The 23,356-nt window shown below is 44.6% G+C and overlaps 1 protein-coding gene across 2 annotated transcripts; it reads right to left on the minus strand.

The window, feature by feature from the left end:
- Positions 1 to 1,524: 1,524 nt before the first annotated feature.
- Positions 1,525 to 19,610, minus strand: LOC146198645 (uncharacterized). 2 transcript variants are annotated; one of them, XM_084594157.1, is made up of 6 exons: positions 19,447 to 19,610; positions 10,841 to 10,972; positions 8,097 to 8,425; positions 5,897 to 6,049; positions 5,176 to 5,275; positions 1,525 to 2,224 (listed from the first exon to the last, which is right to left on the minus strand). In XM_084594157.1, exons 2-6 carry the CDS (start codon positions 10,960 to 10,962, stop codon positions 2,104 to 2,106), a joined length of 825 nt encoding a protein of 274 aa, XP_084450283.1. In that variant the 5' UTR covers positions 10,963 to 10,972; positions 19,447 to 19,610; the 3' UTR covers positions 1,525 to 2,103. The 2 variants fall into 2 exon arrangements, with proteins under 2 accessions (XP_084450283.1, XP_084450284.1); XM_084594158.1 differs by lacking the exon at positions 19,447 to 19,610 and having other exon boundaries at positions 8,097 to 8,446.
- Positions 19,611 to 23,356: the final 3,746 nt, after the last annotated feature.

Raw genomic sequence — 23,356 nt, forward strand, 5'->3', positions numbered from 1 at the left:
AAGCTTTACGTCACGCGCGGGTGCCGCGAAGAGACCGTCGCGGCTCAGCGCAACCGGTTGCCAAAATTACGGCGCATGCGCAGAAGTGATTAGCGCGGACCGCTTGAAATAGTACCCATAAATGTGGCGCAACAAACACAATCACATGTGAAGAAACACAACACAGGTGCACACTACCAACTGTAATATGGATCTGAACACACACTTCCTCTTCACCACTCCTCCTCTTCTACTCCCAAGAACATCTCATCATCCTCTTTGCCAAGAAGATAGTAGCACTTTCTTCCCCGTAGAACATAAACATTGTCCAAGCATGACAGTCACCTATTCTACACTCACGTACATCTCCACACACCTCTTTTTTGCCCAGCAGCTAATACTACAATCGTCCCAGTGCACCATAACCATCATCCAAGCTGGACAGTCACAAAGTCCACCACATAGTCACACACTAGTAAACAAGAAAGTGCTACTATCTCCTTGGCAAAGAAGAGGATGATGAGAAGATGTACTTGGGTGTAGAAGAGGAGGAGTGGTGAGTAGGAAGAGTGTGTGTTCAAATCCATATAACAGTTGGTAGTGTGCGCCTGTGTTGTGTTTCTTCACATGTGATTGTGTTTGTTGCGCCACATTTCTGGGTACTATGCAGCACCAACTTGCCCCTCAAGTTGTTATTTTCAGATACCGCTTAAAATGTTCTGCTGAGCAGCCTTGTGTAGCTTTCGTTGCAAAATTAACTCAGGCTACGAGAAATGCCGTAGTGGAGGGCTCCAGAAATTTCGACCACCTGGGGTTCTTTAACGTGCACTGACAATGCACAGCACACGCGCGCCTTGCTTTTCGCCTCCATCGAAAAGCGGCCGCCGCCTCCGGAATTCGATCGCGCATATTTGGTCACAGTAGTCGAGCGCCCTAACCACTGCGTGACCACGACGGGGCGAAGGGAGTTATATAAGATTTAATGGGGTACTGTATAATTTTCAAAAAAATAAAGTTAGGCTTCGCTAATATTGTCTCGCATAACTACTGAAAGCGGTTATACGCATTTCCGCGAAAAAACAGAGCAAAGCGTGAAACAGTGCGGACCATACAGATGAAATCATATTAAATGAGAACACTTGAACGGGTGGATTTGTTCCTCGCGCAGCGTCGCCTGCTGGCGACTCAAATGAACAGTGTGATGGGGCCCTGGACAAGGTGAGTATGCGCTAACTACGCAGTCCACTTGGAGTTGAGATCAGCGGTTTGAAGTTATGTATGTTGGCTGTCGTGGTTGGGACATAAAAAGATGTTTGCTCTCCATGACATGAAAAAAAAAATTAAAGATCTTTACGATACTAATGTCGAATCATCAAATCTGTTGAATGTCGCGCCTGAGAAGTATGTCGCGCGCGTATGTCGGGCAACGAGTGCTTTCCTGTTCACCAGGGAAGTGCTGGCACCTGGCCATTGAATTCGGACCTCCGTACCACTCTTGGCGTCACCGAGACACAATGAAGCTTAAAAAATGAGGCAGGACACCAATAAGGGCTCAAAAAGTTTAATGCACTTGGATTGAAACAGTGTATTTGCGAACTGCATCTATAAATACCCTTTAATTCGAACGCAAGACGCGGAGTGGAAGATCCTGATAACATTGAAAGTAACAGAATTAATTTGCGGATGCACTATCGTTGTCTTCCCTGCCTGCTGTGTCCGCTTTACATTTAATCTTTTCGGGATATCAAAGAATCAGTCGGACGGCACGTGAAAACTTTCTCGAAAGCAGCTGGTGTGGCAATGTCTAACTTTGTTTTGGTCAACAACACATTTAAATTGTAGCCTAAAGATCAATTGTAGTCAATCAGTTAAGTCCACAACCTCCATTCTCGTCGTACAGTAAGTTCGTATTGAAAACGAAGCACGAACTAGGTTGACACCACAAGAAACACTATATACCACATGCACTCTCTCTCAACTCCTCCCAGTTCGCTCTAGCCATCCTAATTCGCCATTCTGACGCTGAATGACTTTCAACACTCTCAGATTATCACCTTTCAACATGATAAGTTATGCAGCGCAACATAATTACAAAACAAAACTTGTTTATGCGGCACTATTTCACTACGCTAGTTCACAAGGTAGTACGTGCGACCTCATGGCGGTGAAAGAGTTCCTCCTAGATACATCATGCTCCGAGAAGTCGTCGTCCGGGACGTTCTCGAGAAGGGTAGATCCAGACGTCCTGACCAGAAGCATTTAAAGAAAAAAAAAAACAGATCATTAGCACGAGATCAGAGTCACCAAAGCCCTACTTCCACACGCTCAGCAGTATCCTCATTTGCCGAATTCAGTCAACTGTAACAAAAATACCCTTGTAATTGATCACGAAATGCAACTGGATTGCAACAATCCTATTGCTGCGAATTATAGACTCTCCTCTAATGTTAAGCTATTACACATAGCAATAGTAATATGTGTTAAGGGGCGCATTGGAAACTCGGGAAACGACACAACACAAATAAATCACAGCTTTATTAGTGACAGCTCGATTAATGAAATCTATAACATAAAGTGGATGAGATTGAAAGGAAAATTTAGACGTTCCAATGGTTAATAAATTTGAAATACAAAATATAAACCAACATACATCTTATGTTTCCGCATATATAAACCATCGGGTGGTGTAACTTTTCCTTTGGTTTGCCAAGTCTTGATTTAAAGCGTCCAGTTTATTTCATAAGCCTTATTAGTCGTGCTGTCACTGATGAATGTGGGTGAAAATATCTCCAGAGCAATTTTTGTAAACAACTGAACTAGTATGCCACGGCTCTTTTATTAAATGTGCGCAGTTTTCGTTATCAGGAAATCAGAACAGCTGCTAGCTAGCGCACTAGGCCTTGCGCTCTATGTGGCTTCAATTCGAAAAACAACTTTTCTTTTGCGTTACCGATAGCGAATGTTACTGACCCAGCTTTCTGTCACTATTCAGGTCCATAGTGATCTCTCCCACATGCCAAATTTAGCACGGCGCCGCGCTGATTTGCCTAAAGTTTGTTCGAAAATCCTTCAAATTTTAAGCGGTGGCTGCCATAAAGGATGAAAATTTTAAGCCCTTTAACGCTATAAAAGCCACAATTTTGCAAGACTCTAGACCTCTAACCTCTTTCACAGCGGATTTAAATAGTACAGGGACTGAGCGTTTCATTATTCAATTCAGCGTAGGTAGCGGCAAACAGAAAGTCTGTCCAAAATTGACATTTTCTTCATGCAGTTGCTTATATCATGCTACAAGGCTATAAGCCAACATGCATGTTCTTCTCGCCGTAGGCAAGTGACCTAACGCTGCGTCACACAAAATTAAAGAGCCCTACAGAATCTGCATTGGAATAATGCGAAAGCACGGATGCTGCTGTTGCTCTAGTTGCCTAATTCACTTCTTGTTTACCCATTTTAGTCATTGGTACTTTCAAATTGAGCGCCAATCCCTTCCTATTCCCTTTTTTGGCTCGACTTCAGGTTGCGTGACGTCACATTCTTGACGGGACCTTAATTGACTGATTTGATTAACTATATTAGTATTTGATACATTCAAATGTAGCGCCAAACCATTGGCTAATGGGACCATTTTTACCTTTATTTTTACATTTTTTGCCTCTAATTAGTTACCTAATTAACTTAGTGGCCTAATTATTTTGTCGGACACAACATTACGTCACCTTCTATCGACTGACACCACTCATTAACCTCTACCACTTCTTAATTACAAATGCTGCGGACACAATTTTGCGTGTTTACCTCTAATTAATTACCTAATTACCTCATTGGCCTAATTATTATTTCGGGCACAACATTACGTCACCCTCTATCGATTGACCCCACTCAATAACCTCTATCACTTCTGAATTGCTCATAACTGCTGCGAACAAGATTTTGCGGACACGTTCTGCGGACGCGGTCTGCGCACAGAAATGTGTGAACATAGCGAAGAAATGCTTTCGCATTAATAAAAAGGTTGTCGCACCAAACCTCCGCTACCACTGTGTATTTGTATTAATTTACAGTAAAAAAAAAGTGCCCAAGTTTTTTCATCCTCCTCGTGGCGGCAGGACTATACCACTATACTCCGTTTCATACATAAAGTACAACACTGCCAAAGCTGGAGCTCTTAATTGCGCTCCCGCATCAGCGATGAAAAATACTGCCTGCTCTTGACGAGAGGAAATCATAGTTGCTTTGTCTGCAAGCTTATTACATCTTACATTTGCGATCAACATAAAAAGCACTTTTTTAGAGAGAAAGGATCAGATTCGGTGAATTTGTATGTTTTGTTTGTCATTTCCTTTCGTGTCACGTTTTCGCTGCCCCGCTACCCTGCCAGCTGTGCCCTCCGCGCTGCGCAACGCAGCGACTTCGAATACCTCTTCGGAGCGAATTTTTTCTGTAAGATCCGCACTGAGATGTCCAGGCAAGCGAAGCAGTTTATTGCAAACGTGTATGCGCGGAATATAGCCCGTTTTCGCAGAAACCACTCTGCCACAAAACGAGCACGTAGTGATACGCCTCCTTTTTTTCTTCTTGCGGACTACTTGCGTAGCTTTCACTGCATTACACCTGATGTATGAAACGGAATATAGTAAGCTAGACTGCTAACACGAATTCTTGGTAACAATATTGTAAAAACACAAGGGAACGTTCAACATCTGAGCGAAGACCCGCGGCTATTTAAAAAAAAAATGCCCAGCAACAACAAATGCAATGAAGAAATCTTTTTAATATAATAAACGGCCTGATGTGATGCGATGAGCTGCTCAATTCTTGGCCGATCCCCCTGTGTGGGTATGTGCCAAATGTTATTCGGACAACAACAGCTTGCATGCAATCCCGGAAAAGGCCAACTTGTAGGCCTGAAGCCCCAACTGCCTCTCAGCTCTGCAAACGCTTTACCATCATGGTCCGCTGTGCTCCCCACTGGTAGGTGTGGTTGCGGTTCTGGTTCTAGTAACGCTAGTTGCCGTTGGCGCCCCTCGCCGACCGACTGGCCACGGTCCTCCAAGCAGTAGTTTGACTTTAGATGATGTAATCTCTCTATTTCGCAAACAGTGACGGGCGTTTTTTCAGGTGGTTCTATAAAAGCTGTCCTCACACGAAATGCATAGCTTGCCAGCAAGTAGCTAAACTATATATACGATTTACCTGCGTATCCTGCGCGCTGCTAGCACAGCTAAAGCTGCAAGCAGGACGGCCACAGCAGCCGCACTGGAGACCCAGGCCAAGATACTAGCCAGGTGTGGTCCTGAAAAAGCATGGAAGTGATTTGAGCACTGCACGCCTTTATGGTTAAAGAAAGAAAAACGCTATTTCTTTCTTCGTAATTTTTTTTTTACTGTAACTTTGTTTCAAAGTAATGCATGCGAAGCAGTACTGTCAAGTCATCATCATCATCAGCCGGACTATACCCACTGCAGGGCGAAGGCCACTCCCATTTTCTTCCAATGAACCCGGTCCTGTGCACAGGGCCTGGGCAAGAAAATATCTCTTTCCAAGTGCTGCGTTCGCCTACCAGTAATTCGAATGTCGTAACGGCTTGAGCTGTAATAGTTATTCTCTTCGTTATTACGCACGAACGGAACCGCACAAATCAGGTAATCATGCGACCACAACAGCACAATATGCAAAACCGAAGTGCAAGTGTAAATAGTAAGTGAATTATTCAGAGCAGGCTGGAACCCACTTTTGGTGAAGAATAAAATTGTGTTGATTGACCGACTGAAGATAAAATATGGTTTTCAGCGTCCCCCGATGCCTCAATATATTTTTTTCCTTTGAGGCCATTCCTTGCATTCAGGTAGGTTCTAAAGAGTGCTTACTCTCTTATTTCTCAATTGAATTCCCGCATATGAAAACTTCAACTCACCACCACTGTCATTGGGGCAAGACCCTCGGTCAGGTATGGACCCATCGGGACACCGGCACGGTTCCTTGCCGTCGCACACGACACCCTTGTTTGAACAGCCCGACTCCGAGTCACACGGTCCAGCTTTGTCCGTGGATTTGGAGTATTCTTTGGCTGCGAGAGACAGGAAAACGTCACAATTGTTGATCGGCATAGTTCAAGCTTTTTATCTGCACACCCAAACCTGAGGCCTGCAGTGTGAACCAAGTGAACAAATTGACCCCTTTATTTTCCTTCCAAGTGTAGCGCAGTCAGGGCCGTAGGAGTGAAAAAGTCTCAGACACAATGACCCCTTAGAACGGGGCTAAGAAATTATTGGCGCTGGGCCATAAATGCATATGACATTATTGGACACAGTTGTAAACTTCTTTTAAAACTCATGTGGAGCGCTCGAGGATACAAGCTTTTCGCAAGCAGGAAGCGAGACGTGATATACTTGTTCCGCTAACGCCTTGAAGGCATGCTTCGTCAGTTGTGTGAGACGAAGCATGAAGAAAGTCGCACGCCATCTAACGCAAAATTTTGTCAGCGTCGGCAAAGTCTCTATCCCTATCATGTAGTTTCAAAAAAGGTAGCTTCCAAATTGTATTAAATCCTTATCACAGTCTTCTTGAAAGCACGCACCATCAGTAATTGAATAGAAGCCTACGTGAATGCAGGGTGAAAGTAGAAAAAAATAATCTTTTCTTTTTGTGGCTCACACTCCCTTCCAGTTACGGCGGCCAGAGGGGACCCCCACGCCAACGTATTTCGTTGTTTTAAAAATACTTTGTCTTTGAAGTGACGTTTCATATTTCGAAAACCGTAATAGGGGATACTTGGCTTTTATTTACGAAGAGACATCACAGGCTCACTGTAAAATCATAAAAATACTTTTAAAACGTCTGTTTACATTTATTCCGATAGGGCGCCATACCACTCTGGAGGCAGAAGTGACCACTGGCTCGCACCCGTTTACAGCGCATTGCACAATCACATGTGCGCCGTACATTGCTTTTCCCATCTAAACCGCTTTATCCTTGAAACTCAAGTTTCGCACAGAAAAGGCATTTGGTTGGCAGTATTTTTTATTACCAAATTTCATTGAAGTCCTTGTCGGATTCGGATGGTTGGTTGGTTTATGGGGTTCAACGTCCCAAAGCAACTCAGATTACGAGAGATGCCTTAAGTGGAGGGCTAGGGTAATTGCGACTACCTGGGGTTTTTTAACGTGCACTGACATCGCACTTGCCTGATTCGATCAGAAGTCGGATCTTTCTATTGCATGCGATGGCGGCAGAGCAAGACGAACCGCTGCACATGGCACCGGTGCACGTACGCCATCTTGTGTTGTTTGCAATAACCTTCCGCCGAATAACGTTCGCCTCTCATTTGCCATGACAGAGTTGTTGCAAACAGAACAAGATGGTGTACACCGGTGTCATCATTGTGCAGCGGCTCGTCTTGCTCTGCCGCCATCGCATGCAACATAAACATCCGACGTCTGATCGAATCAGACATACTCCAAACGAATTTGGCATTAAAAAATACTGCCAACCAAATTCCATTTCTGTGCGAAATTTGATCTGCAAGGATTCAGCGATTTAGCTAGGAGAATAATATCCAGATAGACACCTTGAGAGAAACAGAACACAGGCGCACTACGTGTTGGTCTGCGTTGCGCCGCAGTTCTGGGTGTTATGCACGAACTCGCCACACAAGCTGTTATTGCAGGCTAGGAGAAGCATTCTATGGCGTGCATGTAATTGCACAACGCACTGTAGATGTGCACGGAGCCTATAGGTACGATATATATATATATATATATATATATATATATATATATATATATATATATATATATATATATATATATATATATATATATATTAATGGCAACAGGAGATGTCTGCCTGGTGGTAAGCCTAGCATGCTACTCCTATAGGTACGAGGATATGGCCTATCTATATTATGAAGACGGGCTCGGCGGAAATACTAGTGGATTATATGTAGATATATCCCCGAAAAATGATACAAAGGTTTGTGACCTGAAACCAGAGCGTGGGGCTTTCTGTGCTGCGCATGCGCCACGGCGCCAATCGCGGGAATTAGTGATTTTGTACAGAAATTCATTTTTTGATTAGGCAGCCATTCCCTAGATCTTACTGCCGCTGCCACTCACGTCGGACGATGAGTTGTTTGCTGCTCGCCAGTGTTCCCAGGCCATCACTGAAGTGGCAAGCGTACACGCCGGCGTGTTGCGCCGACACGTTGCTCAGCCTCAGCTGGCTGTGCGTCAGCGTCGCCCCTGACTCCTTGCTCAGCGGCGCGTGCCACACTCGCAGCGACGTCGACGATGAGGGTTGTCCGCCTTCTTTGTCCTCCGCCTGGTGCGGGACGACGGTGCCGTTGTGACGCCACTCGACCTTCATCGGTTCGTGGCTGGCAGCGGCGCACAAAAACGATGCGGCGTCTCCCTCTTGCACGTGTATCTCGTCACGAGGCTCGGTGCTGCGCAGTCAAAGAGAGGAACTGTCCTCCAGGCATCGTAATGCAGGACATTGGCGGGGAAAATGTAAATGACAATAAGGGGGCGGGGGGTGGCTCTTCTATTAAGAGAACTTCTTTTAAGTACAAAATTTCTCGTGCTTAAACAGGCGCGCACTCTGCATCTCGAATTTCCCCGTTGTATTGTAAGCATTTGCACATAGCGACAAAACACATGCCGCAAAAAATAAATAGGCAAAGTGAATTGTGGCTACCAGAAAATGGCGGCTGTATTATCTTTTCCTTGATCTTCGTGACATTGTTGAATGACCATTGACACGAAACGTCTTTTTAGTCTGCATCAGCGACCACAAAAAATTAAAGAGCACTGCATACCCTAGCGAAAAAAAAATCGTATGAGTCACAATAACCTCATATAGATTTCTCATACTAAACTCATACAAATCTCATACAATCTCATATAGTTCTCATACGTTGTATGATTCCTGTATGAGATTATATGAGGCTTATACGAGTTTAGTATGAGTTTAGTATGAGAAATCTATATGAGATTATTGTGACTCATAGGGCTTTTTTCTGCATTGGAATAATGCGAAAGCATAGATGCTGCTGTTTGTTGCTTCTGGTTGCTTCTAGTTGCTTAGTTCCCTTCCTGTTTACCCATTTTAGTCTGGTATTTTCAAATTGCGCGCCAATCCCTTCCTATGCCCTTTTTCGACTCTACTTCCGATTGCGTGACGTCACATTCTCTACGTCACATTAATTGACTTCTTGTTTATTCATTTTAGTCTTTGGTACTTTCAAATTGCGCGCCTATCCCTTCCTATGCCCTTTTCCGGCTCTACTTTCGGTTGCGGGACGTCACATCCTTGACGTCACATTAATTCATTTCTTGTTTACCCATTTTAGTCTTTGGTACTTTCAAACTGCGCGCCAAACTCTTCTTACGCCCTCTTTCAGCTCTACTTCCTATGCCATTTCTCGGCTCTACTTCCGGTTGCGTGACGTCACATCCTTGATATCACATTAATTGACTTCTTGTTTACTCCTTTTAGTCCTCGGTACTTTGAAATTGCGCGCCAATCCCTTCCTACGCCCTTTTTCGGCTCTAATTCTGGTTGCGTGACGTCACATTTTTGACGTCACCCTAATAGACTGATTTAAATAACTATTTAGTATTTGATACACACAAATGTGGCGCCAAGCCATTCACTAATGAGACGATTTTCGCCTTTACTTTTTCATTTTTTGCCTCTAATAATTATCTAATTAACCTATTGGCATAATTATGTTTTCGCACGCATAATTACATCACCCTCTATCGATTGACACCACTCATTAACCTCTACGACTTCTCCATTAGAACCGCTGCGGACACTATTTTGCTTGTTCGGCCTCTAATTATTTACCTGATTGGCCTAATTATTATTTCGGACACAACGTTACGTTACCTTCTATCGATTGACACCACTGAATAACCTCTACTACTTCTCAATTACAACTGCTGCGGACAATTTTTACATTTTTTTGCTTGTAATTAATTACCTAATTAACTTATTGACCTAATTATTTTTCTGCGGAACAAAACGTCAGCCTCTGTTGATTGACACCACTCATTAACCTCTACCACTTCTCAATTACCTGCAACTGCTGCGGACACGATTTTGCGGACGCGGTCTGCAGACATGGTCTGCGGACAGAAATCTGAACATAGCGAAGTAACGCTTTTTTTCTTTATTCTTTATTCAATGATTACCCCGCTTAGCCCGAGGGCGCTACAGCAGGGGGGTTACAGAGTGGAAAAAAACACATCTTATTAAACTTATTAAACTTTAACACACCGCTGCTCAACAGGCTGGTGTTCAACAAGATGCGAGCACTTCTCGGCAGCCAGCTGAAGGTGATAGCCACTGGTTCGGCTCCACTCTCAGCTGACACGCACGAGTTCATCCAGGCCTGCCTTGACTGCTACGTGGTGCAGGGCTACGGCCTCACCGAGACAGCTGCTGGGGCCACCATCATGGACTTGGATGACATGAGCTTTGGCCGTGTGGGAGCCTTATTAACTTATTAACGCTTTCGCGTTAATAAGTTTCATACCTGCTGTCCTTTTGTGCTGATAATAAAAAAAGAAAGCTTGAAAGCCGGACGACCCCTCACTGAGAGCTAACCCTCTTTCTCTACATGCACCAGGCCAAACGTTTGAATGTCGCAAACTCTACAAGTAGAATGATAGCGAACGCGCTATTCATCGGCCGTCCTTACACGTGTACATGGAGAGTGAGCGGGCCGCTCAGTCAGGACGCCACGCATTTGAAATTTCATCCCACACATCGGACGAGGTACACAGTACAGGAAGGACGAGAGTACACGAACAAGCCAAAAGCGAATACAGTCGATTGCGAAATAGAAACCCACCGTCGATGCTGTGTGGACGTCATTCCAGCAGCGTCTCTCCTACTCCGTAGCAGAAGATATCGCTCGTGTGCCATGGCACTCAGCATGACGGACAGCAAGACGACGCTGTAGTCGATTCTCATTGTCTTGAGGCTGCATAAAGCGAGGATCGAGGCTAACGGTTGCATTTAGGGCAGTTGTAGCCCATAATTCTGCGAGCCAATAGCCGATTGTATTCAGTTTATAAAATTTGTTTTTCTTGCTTCAGCCTAGACGAATATCGAATGTCTTGAGCGATGGTAATCTTTGCGAATTCCAACGCCGGCTTTCTCGCGCAACGGTTTATCGAATGAAAAAGAAGTCTATCAGCGGTAAGAACTTGGTAATGAAATAAAAGCGAACTTTATGAACAGAATGCAGATCGCGAGGGCAGAAATGACCGTAAGACGTCCTTTTCTGAGCCCTTCGGCAGGTAAACTAGTAATGAAGTGAGCAAGATCTCTCGCACATCTTTTGCGTTAGGTTAGGGCGACGCCTAGTGTTATACGAAAGCAAGCTCACAGACTACGGTGTTCTGCCTCCAAACAGGCTGTATAACGAGGCGTTCCCTGAAAATAAGATTATCATTCGCGCCAGCCAATAGCCACTCAACTAGAGGAGGAGGAAAATATTCTTATTGCTTATTGTCCTCTTCTTCCTGAGAGGAGCCTTCCGTGATTTCTAGTTCGAAGAAAGGTGGCCACAGTTTCATAAAGCAGGCACCTTTTTTTTTCCTTTTTCAGTGCTCCAGCGTAACCTGACCGAAAAGACGCCTAATTATAAAATATATCTTCACTGCATGACCAAGGCTGCCTCCAGATGCGAAGTGCGATCCGTGATACGCTTCATGTATGCAACATATGAATCACCAATGCAGGCTCACACAGAAAGATTCTTGCTTTTAATGGTGCTGGGAATTGAAAAAGAGCGATAAAGAGATGCCATGAATTGCATTGTAAGCCGGTAGAAGATATGTTGATGCCGAAAAGGGAGCAAAAGGCTGTCTGTGGCCACTTAGTATTCTCAGCCAAAAACAAAGATGAAATTAGCTGTAGTACTTGTTACTTTTCTCAATGTTTGGAAGAATGTAAATCATGAAATTTCAAGCTTCAGAAGTTAATTCAAAATAAGAACAGACATGTATGACCTGTGGCGCATTCTTGCATCACGACAAACTTGGTTCCACACCATACACGCCCCCACCTCGCTTCTGGTATGGTTCGAAAGGTATGTTACCGTGCATCAGACATATAGCCCAGATCTGGCATCTAATGGGTTTCGGGTTGTTTCTTAAACTGAAGAAACATCGCAAAGGGACACTGTTCGCCGGCTTCAATGAATAGATACAAGGAGTCATTACGTGGTTGACATGACAAGCGGAATGCTTGTATGGACGCGGTACATGGTTCCCGGACTGAACGAATGCTTCTGTAATAGCGGGAAACATCTAGAAACGAAGAAAAGTAATTTATTAATTTATTTACTTATTTATTTATTTACGTAATACTGCAGACCTCTTTAGTCCAAGCAGGATGGGCAAAATCAATGTTAAGAAGAAATAACAAAGAAAAGGAGAAATTTTTGCGTGTCATGCACAGATACACTTCTACAAATAACCTGGAAGCATGAATTGGTACAGAGAGCCATTTTGATTATGCCGCTATCAAAAAAAAACAAAAACAAAAAAGAACGACAATAACTCTCTCAGAGGTCAAAAACATTGCAAACAACCAGACAAAAACTCTCTCAGTGGTCAAAAACATTGCCAATGGCTTCCCTGAATTTTTCACAAGTTAAAAACCTCCCCAGGCAGTACATTCCAGTCCCCGATAGTTCGTGGAAAAAAGGAGAATTTGTGAATGTTGGTTCTGGCGAAATGGAGAGTTAAGCTATAATTGTGTGTGTGTCTTGTTTTTCGAGTGAGGGATGGTGTGACATAAAGTGTTGCCGATATTCCGAGCTTTCCATGAATTAAGGAGTGTAAAAATTCTAATCTTGCTATCCTTCGTCGGGTACAGAGCTGTTTTATTTTGTTCGTTTCCATAAGGAAAGATGGAGAATCAGAATTTCGGTATTTGTTATAGATGAAGCGTACGGCCCGCCTTTGAACTTTTTCTACCCGCGCGATGTCTGTTTTCGTGTGAGGTTTCCACACCACGGCAGCGTACTCGAATTTTGGCCGAATAATAGATTCATAAGCTAATTTTTTTACGTTACTTGGTGCACCTTTCAACTTGTGTCTTAAAAAACCCAGATTTTTCATTGCAGATGTGGTTATATGGGATCTTTTTGATCTTTTTAATTTTGATCTTTTTTGAAGTAAATCATCAAACAAAAAATTTTCACAATTATGCTCGGCAGCCTATCTTTACTTTCCGGAGACGCCTTGTATTTGACGATAGTTCCGTATGAGCGGCAATTAAACCAATGCACTGCTGTTTAAGATGAGGACTGTGATCCTTAATTCTTTTTTCACTGTACATCTAGGGATTGCGTGAGAATATGGGCGTTGCGCCTGAATAAAAAGAAGCGGAGTGCGAGTGTGCGGCGCGAGCGTGTGAATGGGGATGGTATGTAGCATATGCACCGAAGGAGAAGAAGAAGAGGGACAGTTGGGTCGATGCCTGTGGATACACCGAAGGTGAAGAAGAAGATGTAGAGCGGAAGTAGAGTTGCTAGAATCTGAAACCCAGACATTAACCTGCATTTTACCCGACACCATCAGCTAATTTCTGATTTTAGCCTTAGTAATTAGTGAACATTGCCTGCTTGACACAGTATACGTGACGCCAACTGTCTGCTGTCTGCATATGACAGCAGCGAAGCAGGTAGGGATGCGATTTTGCAGACGATGAAATTGCGAGGATATTGCATGTGACGATGTTCAAACTTTTCAGACTGCTATTATTAGTTAATCACCAACCATGTGCAGTAATCATAAACTTGAACGCTGCCGCTGTTTTTGCGCTTGCTACACTCCTCGTTCAGTATAATCTAGGCACTTTCCTAGTTGGCATGCAAGCACGCACCAGTTGCCCTTTGAGTCTGTCGAGGCACGGTTTCCCATTGGTTAACTACCTATTAAAAAAATATAGACGGGGATTTATGTTTACTTCGGGTGGCCTTATACTTATGACTGTGTGTTAATTAGCCTGAAACATGTATTTAGAGGAGGAGGGTTTAGGAAAGAGACGAGTGGCAATGTCCATGTACGTGAACGAGGATTGGCAAGTGGAGTTCGTCAGCGGGAGCCGTTAAGGCTGTCGTGTCATACCAACAGAGGCGGAGCCCAAGTGTCCTTTCAATATTTGTAACTATTTTAAAGCGAAAGCCTTTAATAGCTCATGTTGTCGTGGACAAAATGTGTCCCGCTTTTGCGGCGGCCCTGATTTGCCGAGGCGGGATAACGTCATAGAGGTCTCGACCAATCACAGAGCACCACCAAAGTATGCGCGAATGTGTACCTTATATGGCCATATGTCAATCAATGATCAATTACTAATTGGTTACTAATTGGGTAATTCATTAATTAAATATTAAATAATTTTCTACTTCCTAGCTAATAAATTAATACATTTCATACCAACTCATAACTTTTTAAATTGCTTACTAATTAGTGGCAGTTGCGTAGTAGAATGCGGCACTCAGGCTTTCGCCTTTCACTACCTTTAATCGCTATAGTCCCTCAATATTTTCCCCATGGAAATAGAGGTAATGCAGGAGCTTTGACGACCTTTGATCTCTGCGCTGGTTCAAAGCGCATTTCTCAACTTCGGAAGGCGAGTGTATCGGGCCTTTCGGTTATAACCCAGTGGCACGGCCAAAATTGTTCGCTTTACGTGAGCATCAGTGCCATAGCGACAATGCACATTTTGACTGCAGTTCCATCTATTTTTCGTAATACGTAAGAGTAATTCTTTATAATTGTGGCCGTTATAAGTGGGCGGGTCTGTATAAGTTTCGCCCTCGTTTCTAATCGATAGGTTCTGTTCCTTAGCTCTGTTACTGACGTGTCATGAACGAACTTTTATTGGCAGGCTAATTTTCTTCATTACAAGCGCCGCCCGTGTCCGTAATCTCTTATCGCTAGTGTGACTCTTGGAAAAATAGTGAGGAACCTCAGCGACTATTTGCTTTAAGCGCATTATTCACAAGAATAAATTAAATAAATGATTATTGATGAGGTAGGAATTGCGGGTGGATTCCTTAGCCTTGGATAACAAGCAGACGATTGCCTGCCTCTCCCTTTGTAGCAGTGCTTTCTGGTTCTCCAGACGTGATCTTGTCCACATCTCCTCCGATTGCTCAATTCTGGGGGCTTTAAGAAGCTCTATTCCGTGGTTTTCTCTTGGATAGCCTAATGCTTTGGCTGTGACGTAGGTACCATATAGTTAAGAGTATCGGGAGCTGGTGTCCACATTAAAGTAACCATTCACATCATTTCGAAATTATCAGTCAGGATAGTTGCCATTCCTTTGGAAACTTTGATAAGGTTCCTGTAGGTGGCTTCTGAATCTGCAATCATAATCTTAGTACTTGGATCTGCTGTGACCATCGCTATCCCTGTATACTTGGCTTTTTATAATTTAGCACTTTTAGTGCTTATTGCCATCCCGATCGTATGTTCATTAAATACCGTAAAATGAGGTTACTTTGTGACTGCAGGGGTTACTTTGTGACACGTGCTCGGTTTTCTGTATTTTACATCTCGCGCCACAACCAGGCGCCGCCGAAAAGCTACGAGCCGCTCAACAAGCTCGCCTGACATGCCGTGCCACCTATACCGGCAGCCGGCCGAAATTCCCGCGCTCCGGAGCCACCCAGACGTTGACAGGTTGAATTGTGTTTTAGCGCCCATCGGTGAGGCACCGTAAACTTTGTGTGCTCAACCCGTCCGTACGAGAAAACCAGCGAAAACAGATATGTACTTCTGATTGCTAATATCTAGGCTAAAATCAACTGTAATATAAATTTAATCAAGTCATGTTTGTATAAGGTTGTAGAAAGGAAACGGAAATGTTGATACTTCGCGGGGTAACTTTGTGACACGCCAACAAACAAGCCAGCAGGACGGGAAAACCGACACCGGAAAGAAGGGCAGCTCTTCCTCCGGTATCAGAGCTAGACGACCTAGGAAGAGGTCTTCTCTTGAGGACGACCGCACAGAAAAAAGCAGTGACAGCGAATCGTCTTCAGATGGTCAGCATGGAGACAACAAAAAGTGGTCGGAAGGAGATACAAGTAATTCCGAGGTACTCTCCGGAAGTCTTGACAACCTATCGGAAACTGACACTCCTACCACTTCCGTGGTTCCAAATACTAGCAACGTCCCGAGGGTCCGCGGTACGGTTTCCGGAGAAAGCACCTTCAAGGGGGATGACTTTGTCGTAGTAAACTTCGAAGGACAACTTTTTCCAGGAAGAGTGACGGAAGTCAAACCTGAGGGGTACGTCGTCAGCACTATGGAGAGGACCAAAAAGAATTGGAGATGGCCGGATCGCGAAGACGCTATTTTGTACTCAAAAGAAGAAATTTTGTACACAGTTGAATCCCCTATAGGCCAGTAAGCAAGCGATGCATATTTGAAGTAAAAGATCTTGATTGAGGTGGTACATGTACCAATCATTTGTAATACAATTGTAACGCTGCTGGAGCAGAAACCAATTGTAGACAACGCAAATAAACTTTTTATGGGGTAACTTTATGTCAGCCCTTTTTTTCCCAATCATATTCAGCTAAAAACAATGTTGTCACAAAGTTGCCCCACACGGCAGGGCAACTTTGTGACAGCTTTTAACCTGATTATTGCCGTTTGCATTAAAGATGCGGATTTGTAGAACATGCCGTCGTGTGAGGGAAGGCTTTAGCAGCGTTATGCCACTATTCATTCGTCTTTACGTTGATAATTGTTCAGCGAGAGAATGAAAACGTATGAATTCTGTCACAAAGTAACCCCCTTTTACGGTACCACTGTATGCCCCGTAAGCATCCAGATACAGCTTGTTGTGGTCGAGCAACCGGGTGGCATAAAGACAATTTGTTTCAATTTTAAAGGAACTATGAGACAAACAGAAGTTGGCCAGTATCGACAGGGCACCGTGTCATGATCCCCAAAGGAACATGTTGAGCGAAAATTAAGGTGTCACTACACGCGAAAGAAGAAAAAAAAAATCGAAATACATGTGCCGCCGTCAGCGACTGACTTTCGTGAGCAAAATGAATTGCCACTTCAACGCTGAATTTCGGAAGACACTCTGGTAATATGACATTCACATAAAAATTATAAAAACCTGTCCTTTCGGTAAATTTGAATCGGGAGCAAGATATGATCTTCAAATCCAATTTTCTCGGCGATGAACGCGTCTTTTTTCGCTGGACAAGCGTCAACATCACCAGAAAGAACCAGAGAAGCAATTTTTGCTGACATCAATAATTTAACTGTGTTATTCTCAATGTCCATCCCAGGCGTACAAAAGCGAGGGCTCAAAATGAGTAAATCGAAATCTACTGCATACACCTTACTTGTCGTGAATCCACTTTCATCAGACAAGCGCAAACAAATTCTCTACCAGATGACCTCTACAATACTTGAACGCTCTGGCCAACTCCGCTGCCAGGTATGTGGCGGCTGTCCTGAAAACAAACACACACGATCATACCTTACCTGCTTATGTACGACGCAGTTACTGTACTACCTGCAACACCGATTCCTACCAACCAACGTACCCTTTACCTGGGAAAGCTGGGCCGCTCCTCTAGCTGAACTCCGTCATATACATGTGACCGCAGCTTGCTGCCAATTTAGTCCACGTGTTGGTTGATATCGGCTCCAACTCATCAACTTTAATAAATAAAATGTTTCTCACACTCTCATGAAAACAGCGACTCCTTGTTCGAAATATAATATAACTTAAGAAGCAAATTTAAAAGGAATTTACAAGGACGATGTGTGTCTCGTTCGCACATCTGATGCAAAATAAGTCGCGCCGTATTTCTTCCCACCGCTCGCATGTTTTAGCCAAGAGCCCAGTGTGATAACTGAGGAGCAATGACATGTGCATATAGCGGGCGTTGTTCGGGGCCACAGCTGGGAATCGCGGCCTTTACGCGAACTTGCGCAGCGTGACATTTTAAGCACAAGTGGCTGGCTAAGGGAACGTTGCACTTTGCTGCAATTCCACTGCCGGCTTTAAACAATGCGCTCTGTACCACTCAAGTTGTGATCGGTTTGGAGCCTTGAACCACTGTTACATCGGCGACAATTGTCAACAAATAACCCACTGCGGCGATGAAAAATTAAGTATGAAGAGAATTATAAGTATTGGTCTTGACTAGTTGAAGCTTTCAACAACGCAATAAAAGTTGGTGAGCGAGCTCCCTTTCAGCGTGACTAAACAGAGCGGGAAAGGAAAATGACAAAGTCAGGAAAAAGCTACAAAGTGGTGATTTGTTGAAATAGTTGATTGCCAACTACAGACATCGGAAGGAACAGTCTGAATAACGATGAAACAAGAAATAATGCATAACGAGGGGCCTACCTCAGTAGGTAAACAATTTGCACAGTTTAAAAGTTTACACAAGTTCTAATTTCGATCAGGAGCATGATTCGTTTCGATAATGATGGCAGTTATTGTGTTTTTTCCATGGTTGTCAGCACCCCCTGGTATATATGACAGGCAGCTGTCCCTGTTAATTACCAAATAAGGTCAGATTTGTGTGGTTTTCTTGCCTCCGTACGTGCACATGTCCTTCCAGGAACATTGCATCGATAACATGTTACAGCAGTTCTTTGCTGCGGCGCCCTGTCGAGACTCCCGAGAGTTACTCCGAAATCAAGTATAACGCGTTGTTTCAGGGAGTTCTCGCATTTCTTGCAATTTCCCGGAAGGCACCGCGGTGGCCGCTCCACTGTCACGTTTCTTCCGAGAAATCAATGACAATCGATGCCCTTTCTGCGATGGTGGTGATATGTTCGGGAACACAAGGGCGAGGAGGAGCCAGCTTTTACAGCTGCGCCAGGCACAGATGCTCTCTTCTCATTAGGTTTGTGTGCTGCTTTTCCAACTGCGAGTGCGACGAATTACGCAGTTTTTCTTTTTATTCCTCCCTGGCGTGATATCTGGGCGAAATGTCAGTTGCCTTTGTACAACCTCGAGTGCTACCTCATCGTAAGGTGCTGGGAAGAACCGTGCAAAGGCACTTCCAGAGCATGGCTTCAGGCAGTCTATGTTTACGAATAAAAGAAGAGACTATACTCGCTGAAGCCGACCTCCACATGCACAACAAGGTTACCGGGAAAAAAGACAATTTTTTGTCCTTTTTTTTTTAAAATCTTCTATGGGTCATGGAAAGGAGGGAATATATGTTTGGGCGTGCTGCAGAAATAACAAAAATGATTTCCCTGGGACCGAAACACGAGCGAACGTTTTTACAGCGGAACTTTCTCCCCGCAGTTGCTCTTTCGCAACGACGTGGGATCGATACCTCAGTGGCTCCGGATCGGCTACACTTTGGCACGTGGGGCTCTACACCAGTGGTGACTTTCGCGCCGTAAAACCGCGAATGCACTCGCCCGAGAATCGGCTCACCTCCGCAGTCCTTACTACGTGCCGGCCGTGCGAAAAGATGCAGCCGCTCCGCTCTGTCCGTGTCTTGGGTGCAGATTCGCAAGTACCGAAGAGGAACCCCCGGCTCGCGTCTTCCGTGTCACAGCGCCGGGCGCCGATTGCCTCTACCGCACGCGCGCACATGACGTCGTCCGCCCGACATCCGCCACGCGAAGGGAACCGCGACACGCCAGACACCGCACGCACCGGCTGCGGCGAAAAGGTGTATCGAGCGGGCGTCGCTCAACGGCCGTGCGCGCCGCCGGTATGCCTGGCTGTCTGCGAGTACGTTTGTTTGTGCGTGCGGTGTCCAGGGCGAGGTCACTGTGCGTTTCGTGTCCCTCCTTTCATGTGGTCGTCGGACAGGCTTTTAAAATATAGAGGTGACACGGGTAACTTTGCCTTCTAGGTGCCTCATTTGTTGGGATACATGCATGGCCGGCCTACAATTAGTGCAAATGGGTGAAGGCCGGCGACCAAGTCGACGCGTTGTCTCACGTAGAAGCATGAACGGTAGCCACCGCTCGATCGAATACGAGCGGGAAGCACAACGGAAGGGGAAGGCTTGCGGAAAGATTGATCGGGTATAACGCGACGGAGTACACAAAAGCACCAGTCTTTTCAGGCACGCGTCGTTACCCTCGACTTCTTTGCGTGCGTTTCAAGGCTTCGGCCGAGACAGTAGGAAGCGCACGCTCCAGAGCAATAAAAAAGCAAAATCATCGTAGACGTTTCTTAGCCAAGGGACCACTTTGGCATTTCGTTCTTGTATTTCTCAGCAGCACTAGCCCACAACCTTTAGATGGACTGGCTAGCCAGCCAGTCAATAAATAACTGAACAAATCAATCAATCAATCAATCAATCAATCAATCAATCAATCAATCAATCAATCAATCAATCAATCAATCAATCAATCAATCAATCAATCGCTTCCCCTGGGTGCGTTCTCGGGTCATGTCTGCCATGTCACTTAAAAATTAGTTAATGTACGTGCTTGGTGCGCCAATGTTCAAGGCGATGGCTAATAACGCGAACGAAGCCTGTCATATAAACGTGAGCACGGACGAACTCCGTACATTATTGAAGATTCACGGGATAATAAAAGTGCAGTATAGGGGCGAAGAAATAATAAATAACATTACACACCACTAAAACGCCGCCTGATGAAAACCGAACGGTGCTAGTGATGACTGTGCAACGTCTAGTCGAGTGGAGCTTGAATCTTTGCTACAAAAGCAAAGATATCGAGTTGATTAGAAGTTACAATGTGCCAGTTGTGAAGTCGGCAACCGCAAAAAACTTCCAGGGCAGTGAGAGATGAGCCTATGGGGCCTCTTACAGAAACAATTTGCGCAGCGCGCAGACGTCTGCAGTAGGCTGCAGACTCTGGCGACGGCAGCGCGCACCTGGGCTGAGAATACCATATGGTCTTTTCTTTGCATCCGTTGCTCACATGGAAAGAATGGGCTCAGTTCGGGTGAAAATTGGTAAGTTGGGCGGTTTGTTGTCGTATCGCAGCGGTTTTTCGAGGAGCACCGCGTATACCCAGGTGAGCGCTACATAAACTGCCTCTTAGACCAGTCATTCTGTAGCAGCATCCTTGCTTTCCGGATTCCATTGGCACTTAAGCTGCTTAAACTGGAATACTTTCCCGGGCAGCGGTGGCGTAGAGGCAGAACATCCGCCTCGCATGCAAGGGGACCGTGGCTCGAATCCCAGTGCCGTACCATTATTCATCGCATTAAAAAAAATCCGCTTGTCAATGGAATTGCATAAACAGGTTTGGGGTGCGACCTGATGCCGGTGAATACCTCTGACAACGCACTCCCTCACCAGAACAGAAGTTAGCCACCCTGGTACAGTAATTGGCAACAACCTCCCGTTATTAGTCCTATAAAACCCCGGCCCTTAGTCACCAGCGGCTGCGGAGCAACTGTTCACGGCGGCGATCAGACCTATCACGCAGCGGGGCTGCTAAGAATTTCTTGCTCCGCGGCACAGGCCGCCATTGGAAACTGACCCTTGCAACGTTTAATGCTAGATCCCTACCTAGTGAGGCTAATTTAGCAGTGCTGTTAGAGGAACTAGAGGGTGTGAAATGGGATATCATAGGGCTTAGTGAGGTTAGAAGACCGAATGCGGCACACACTGTATTGAAGGACGGCCATGTATTGTGTTGTCGAGGTTTACCGGAGAGGCGAGAAATAGAAGCAGATTTCCTTATCAGTAAGAATTTAGCTGGTAATATAGTGGAATTTCATAGCCTTAATGGGAGGGTAGCATGGATTGTAATTAAGCTTGTTGAGCAGTATAAACTGAAGGTTGTACAGACCTACGCGCCTAAATAGAGTCATGATGATCAGGCAGTCGAAAGCTTCAGCGAATATGTAGAATAGGCAATAGGGAAAGGAAAGACGTAGTATACTGTACTAATACGCAACTTCAATGCCTAGGTAGGGAGAAAGCAGGCACGAGACCAGGCAGTGGGTGACTATGGCATTGGTTCTACGGCTACTAGGGGAGAGTTATTAGTTGAGTTTGCAGAGTGCAACAACTTAAGAATCATGAATACCTTCTTCAACAAACGGAAGAACCAGAAGTGTACATAGAAAAGTCCTAACTGGGCGATTAAAAATAAATTGACTTCATACTGTGTTCATACCCGGTCATTATGCAAGATGTAGAGGTAATCGGGAAAGTGCGATGCAGTGACCACAAGTATGGTAAGGTCTCGAATTAGTCTAAATATCAAGAGAGCGAAACAGATAAGTAAGAAAGAAGTACATCAACGAGTTAGCTGTGAGGTAGAGGGAGAAGAGATCAGGATCACGCTACATAACAGATATTCAGCTCTAACCAAAGATGATGACATTAGACTAGAAGCAATTATCAGTAATTTTAGAGATATCATTACTTAACGCGCTGTAAAAGTAGTCTGTAGGATAGTTAGAGATATCGGTAAGCTGTCTAACGAGACAAAAGAATTGAATAAGAAATGCCAACGTATGAAAGCTTCCAACACAACATACCAGATAGAACTGGCAGATATATCAAAGCTAATCAATAAGCGCAAAGCAGCCGATATAAGGAAGTATAACATGAAGAAAATTGAGCATTGTGTAAAGAACGGGGGAAGCCTTAAAGCGGTGAAGAAGACATTGGGCTTAGGCAAAAATTAGATTTACGCGCTAAGGGACAATGCGGGCAATATCATCACTAATATAGACAAGATAGTCAAAGCAGCCGAGAAGTTCTATACTGATTTATATAGTAGCCGAAGTAGTCCGGACAATAATGAGATTGGCAGGCAGTATAGGGAAAAAAGTCAGACGTGCCGCCAGCGATGAAAGACGAAGTTAAGAAAGCTTTAGAAACTATGAAAATGGGGAAAACAGCTGGAGAGGATTAGGTAATTGCAGATTTGTTGAGGGACGGGGGGGGGGGGGGATATCATACTAGGAAAACTGGCCACCCTGTATACGTAATGCCTGATGTCATCGACGGTACCGGAACCATGGAAGAACGCAAACATTATCTTAATTCATAAGGAAGGGGGCGCTAAGGACTTCAAAAATTACAGACCAATCAGCTTACTGTCTGTTACGTATAAGGTATTTACTAAGGTAATCGCTAATAGTATCAGGCCAACCTTAGACTTCACTCAAGCAAAATATCAAGCAGGTTTTCGGAAAGGGTACTCTACTATCGGCCATACCCACGCCATCAACCAGGTGATAGACAAATGCTCGGTATATAGCCAGTCCTTATAAACATAGCATTCATTGATTGATCGGTAGAAACCTCGGCTGTCATGCAGACATTTCGAAACCAGGGCGTAGACGAGCCGTATGTGAATGTACTGGAATACATATATAGTGGATACACAGCAAC

The sequence above is a fragment of the Amblyomma maculatum genome, chromosome 2 (assembly GCF_055883805.1).
Source record: "Amblyomma maculatum isolate TAMU_Amacu chromosome 2, ASM5588380v1, whole genome shotgun sequence".
NCBI lineage: Eukaryota > Metazoa > Arthropoda > Arachnida > Ixodida > Ixodidae > Amblyomma > Amblyomma maculatum.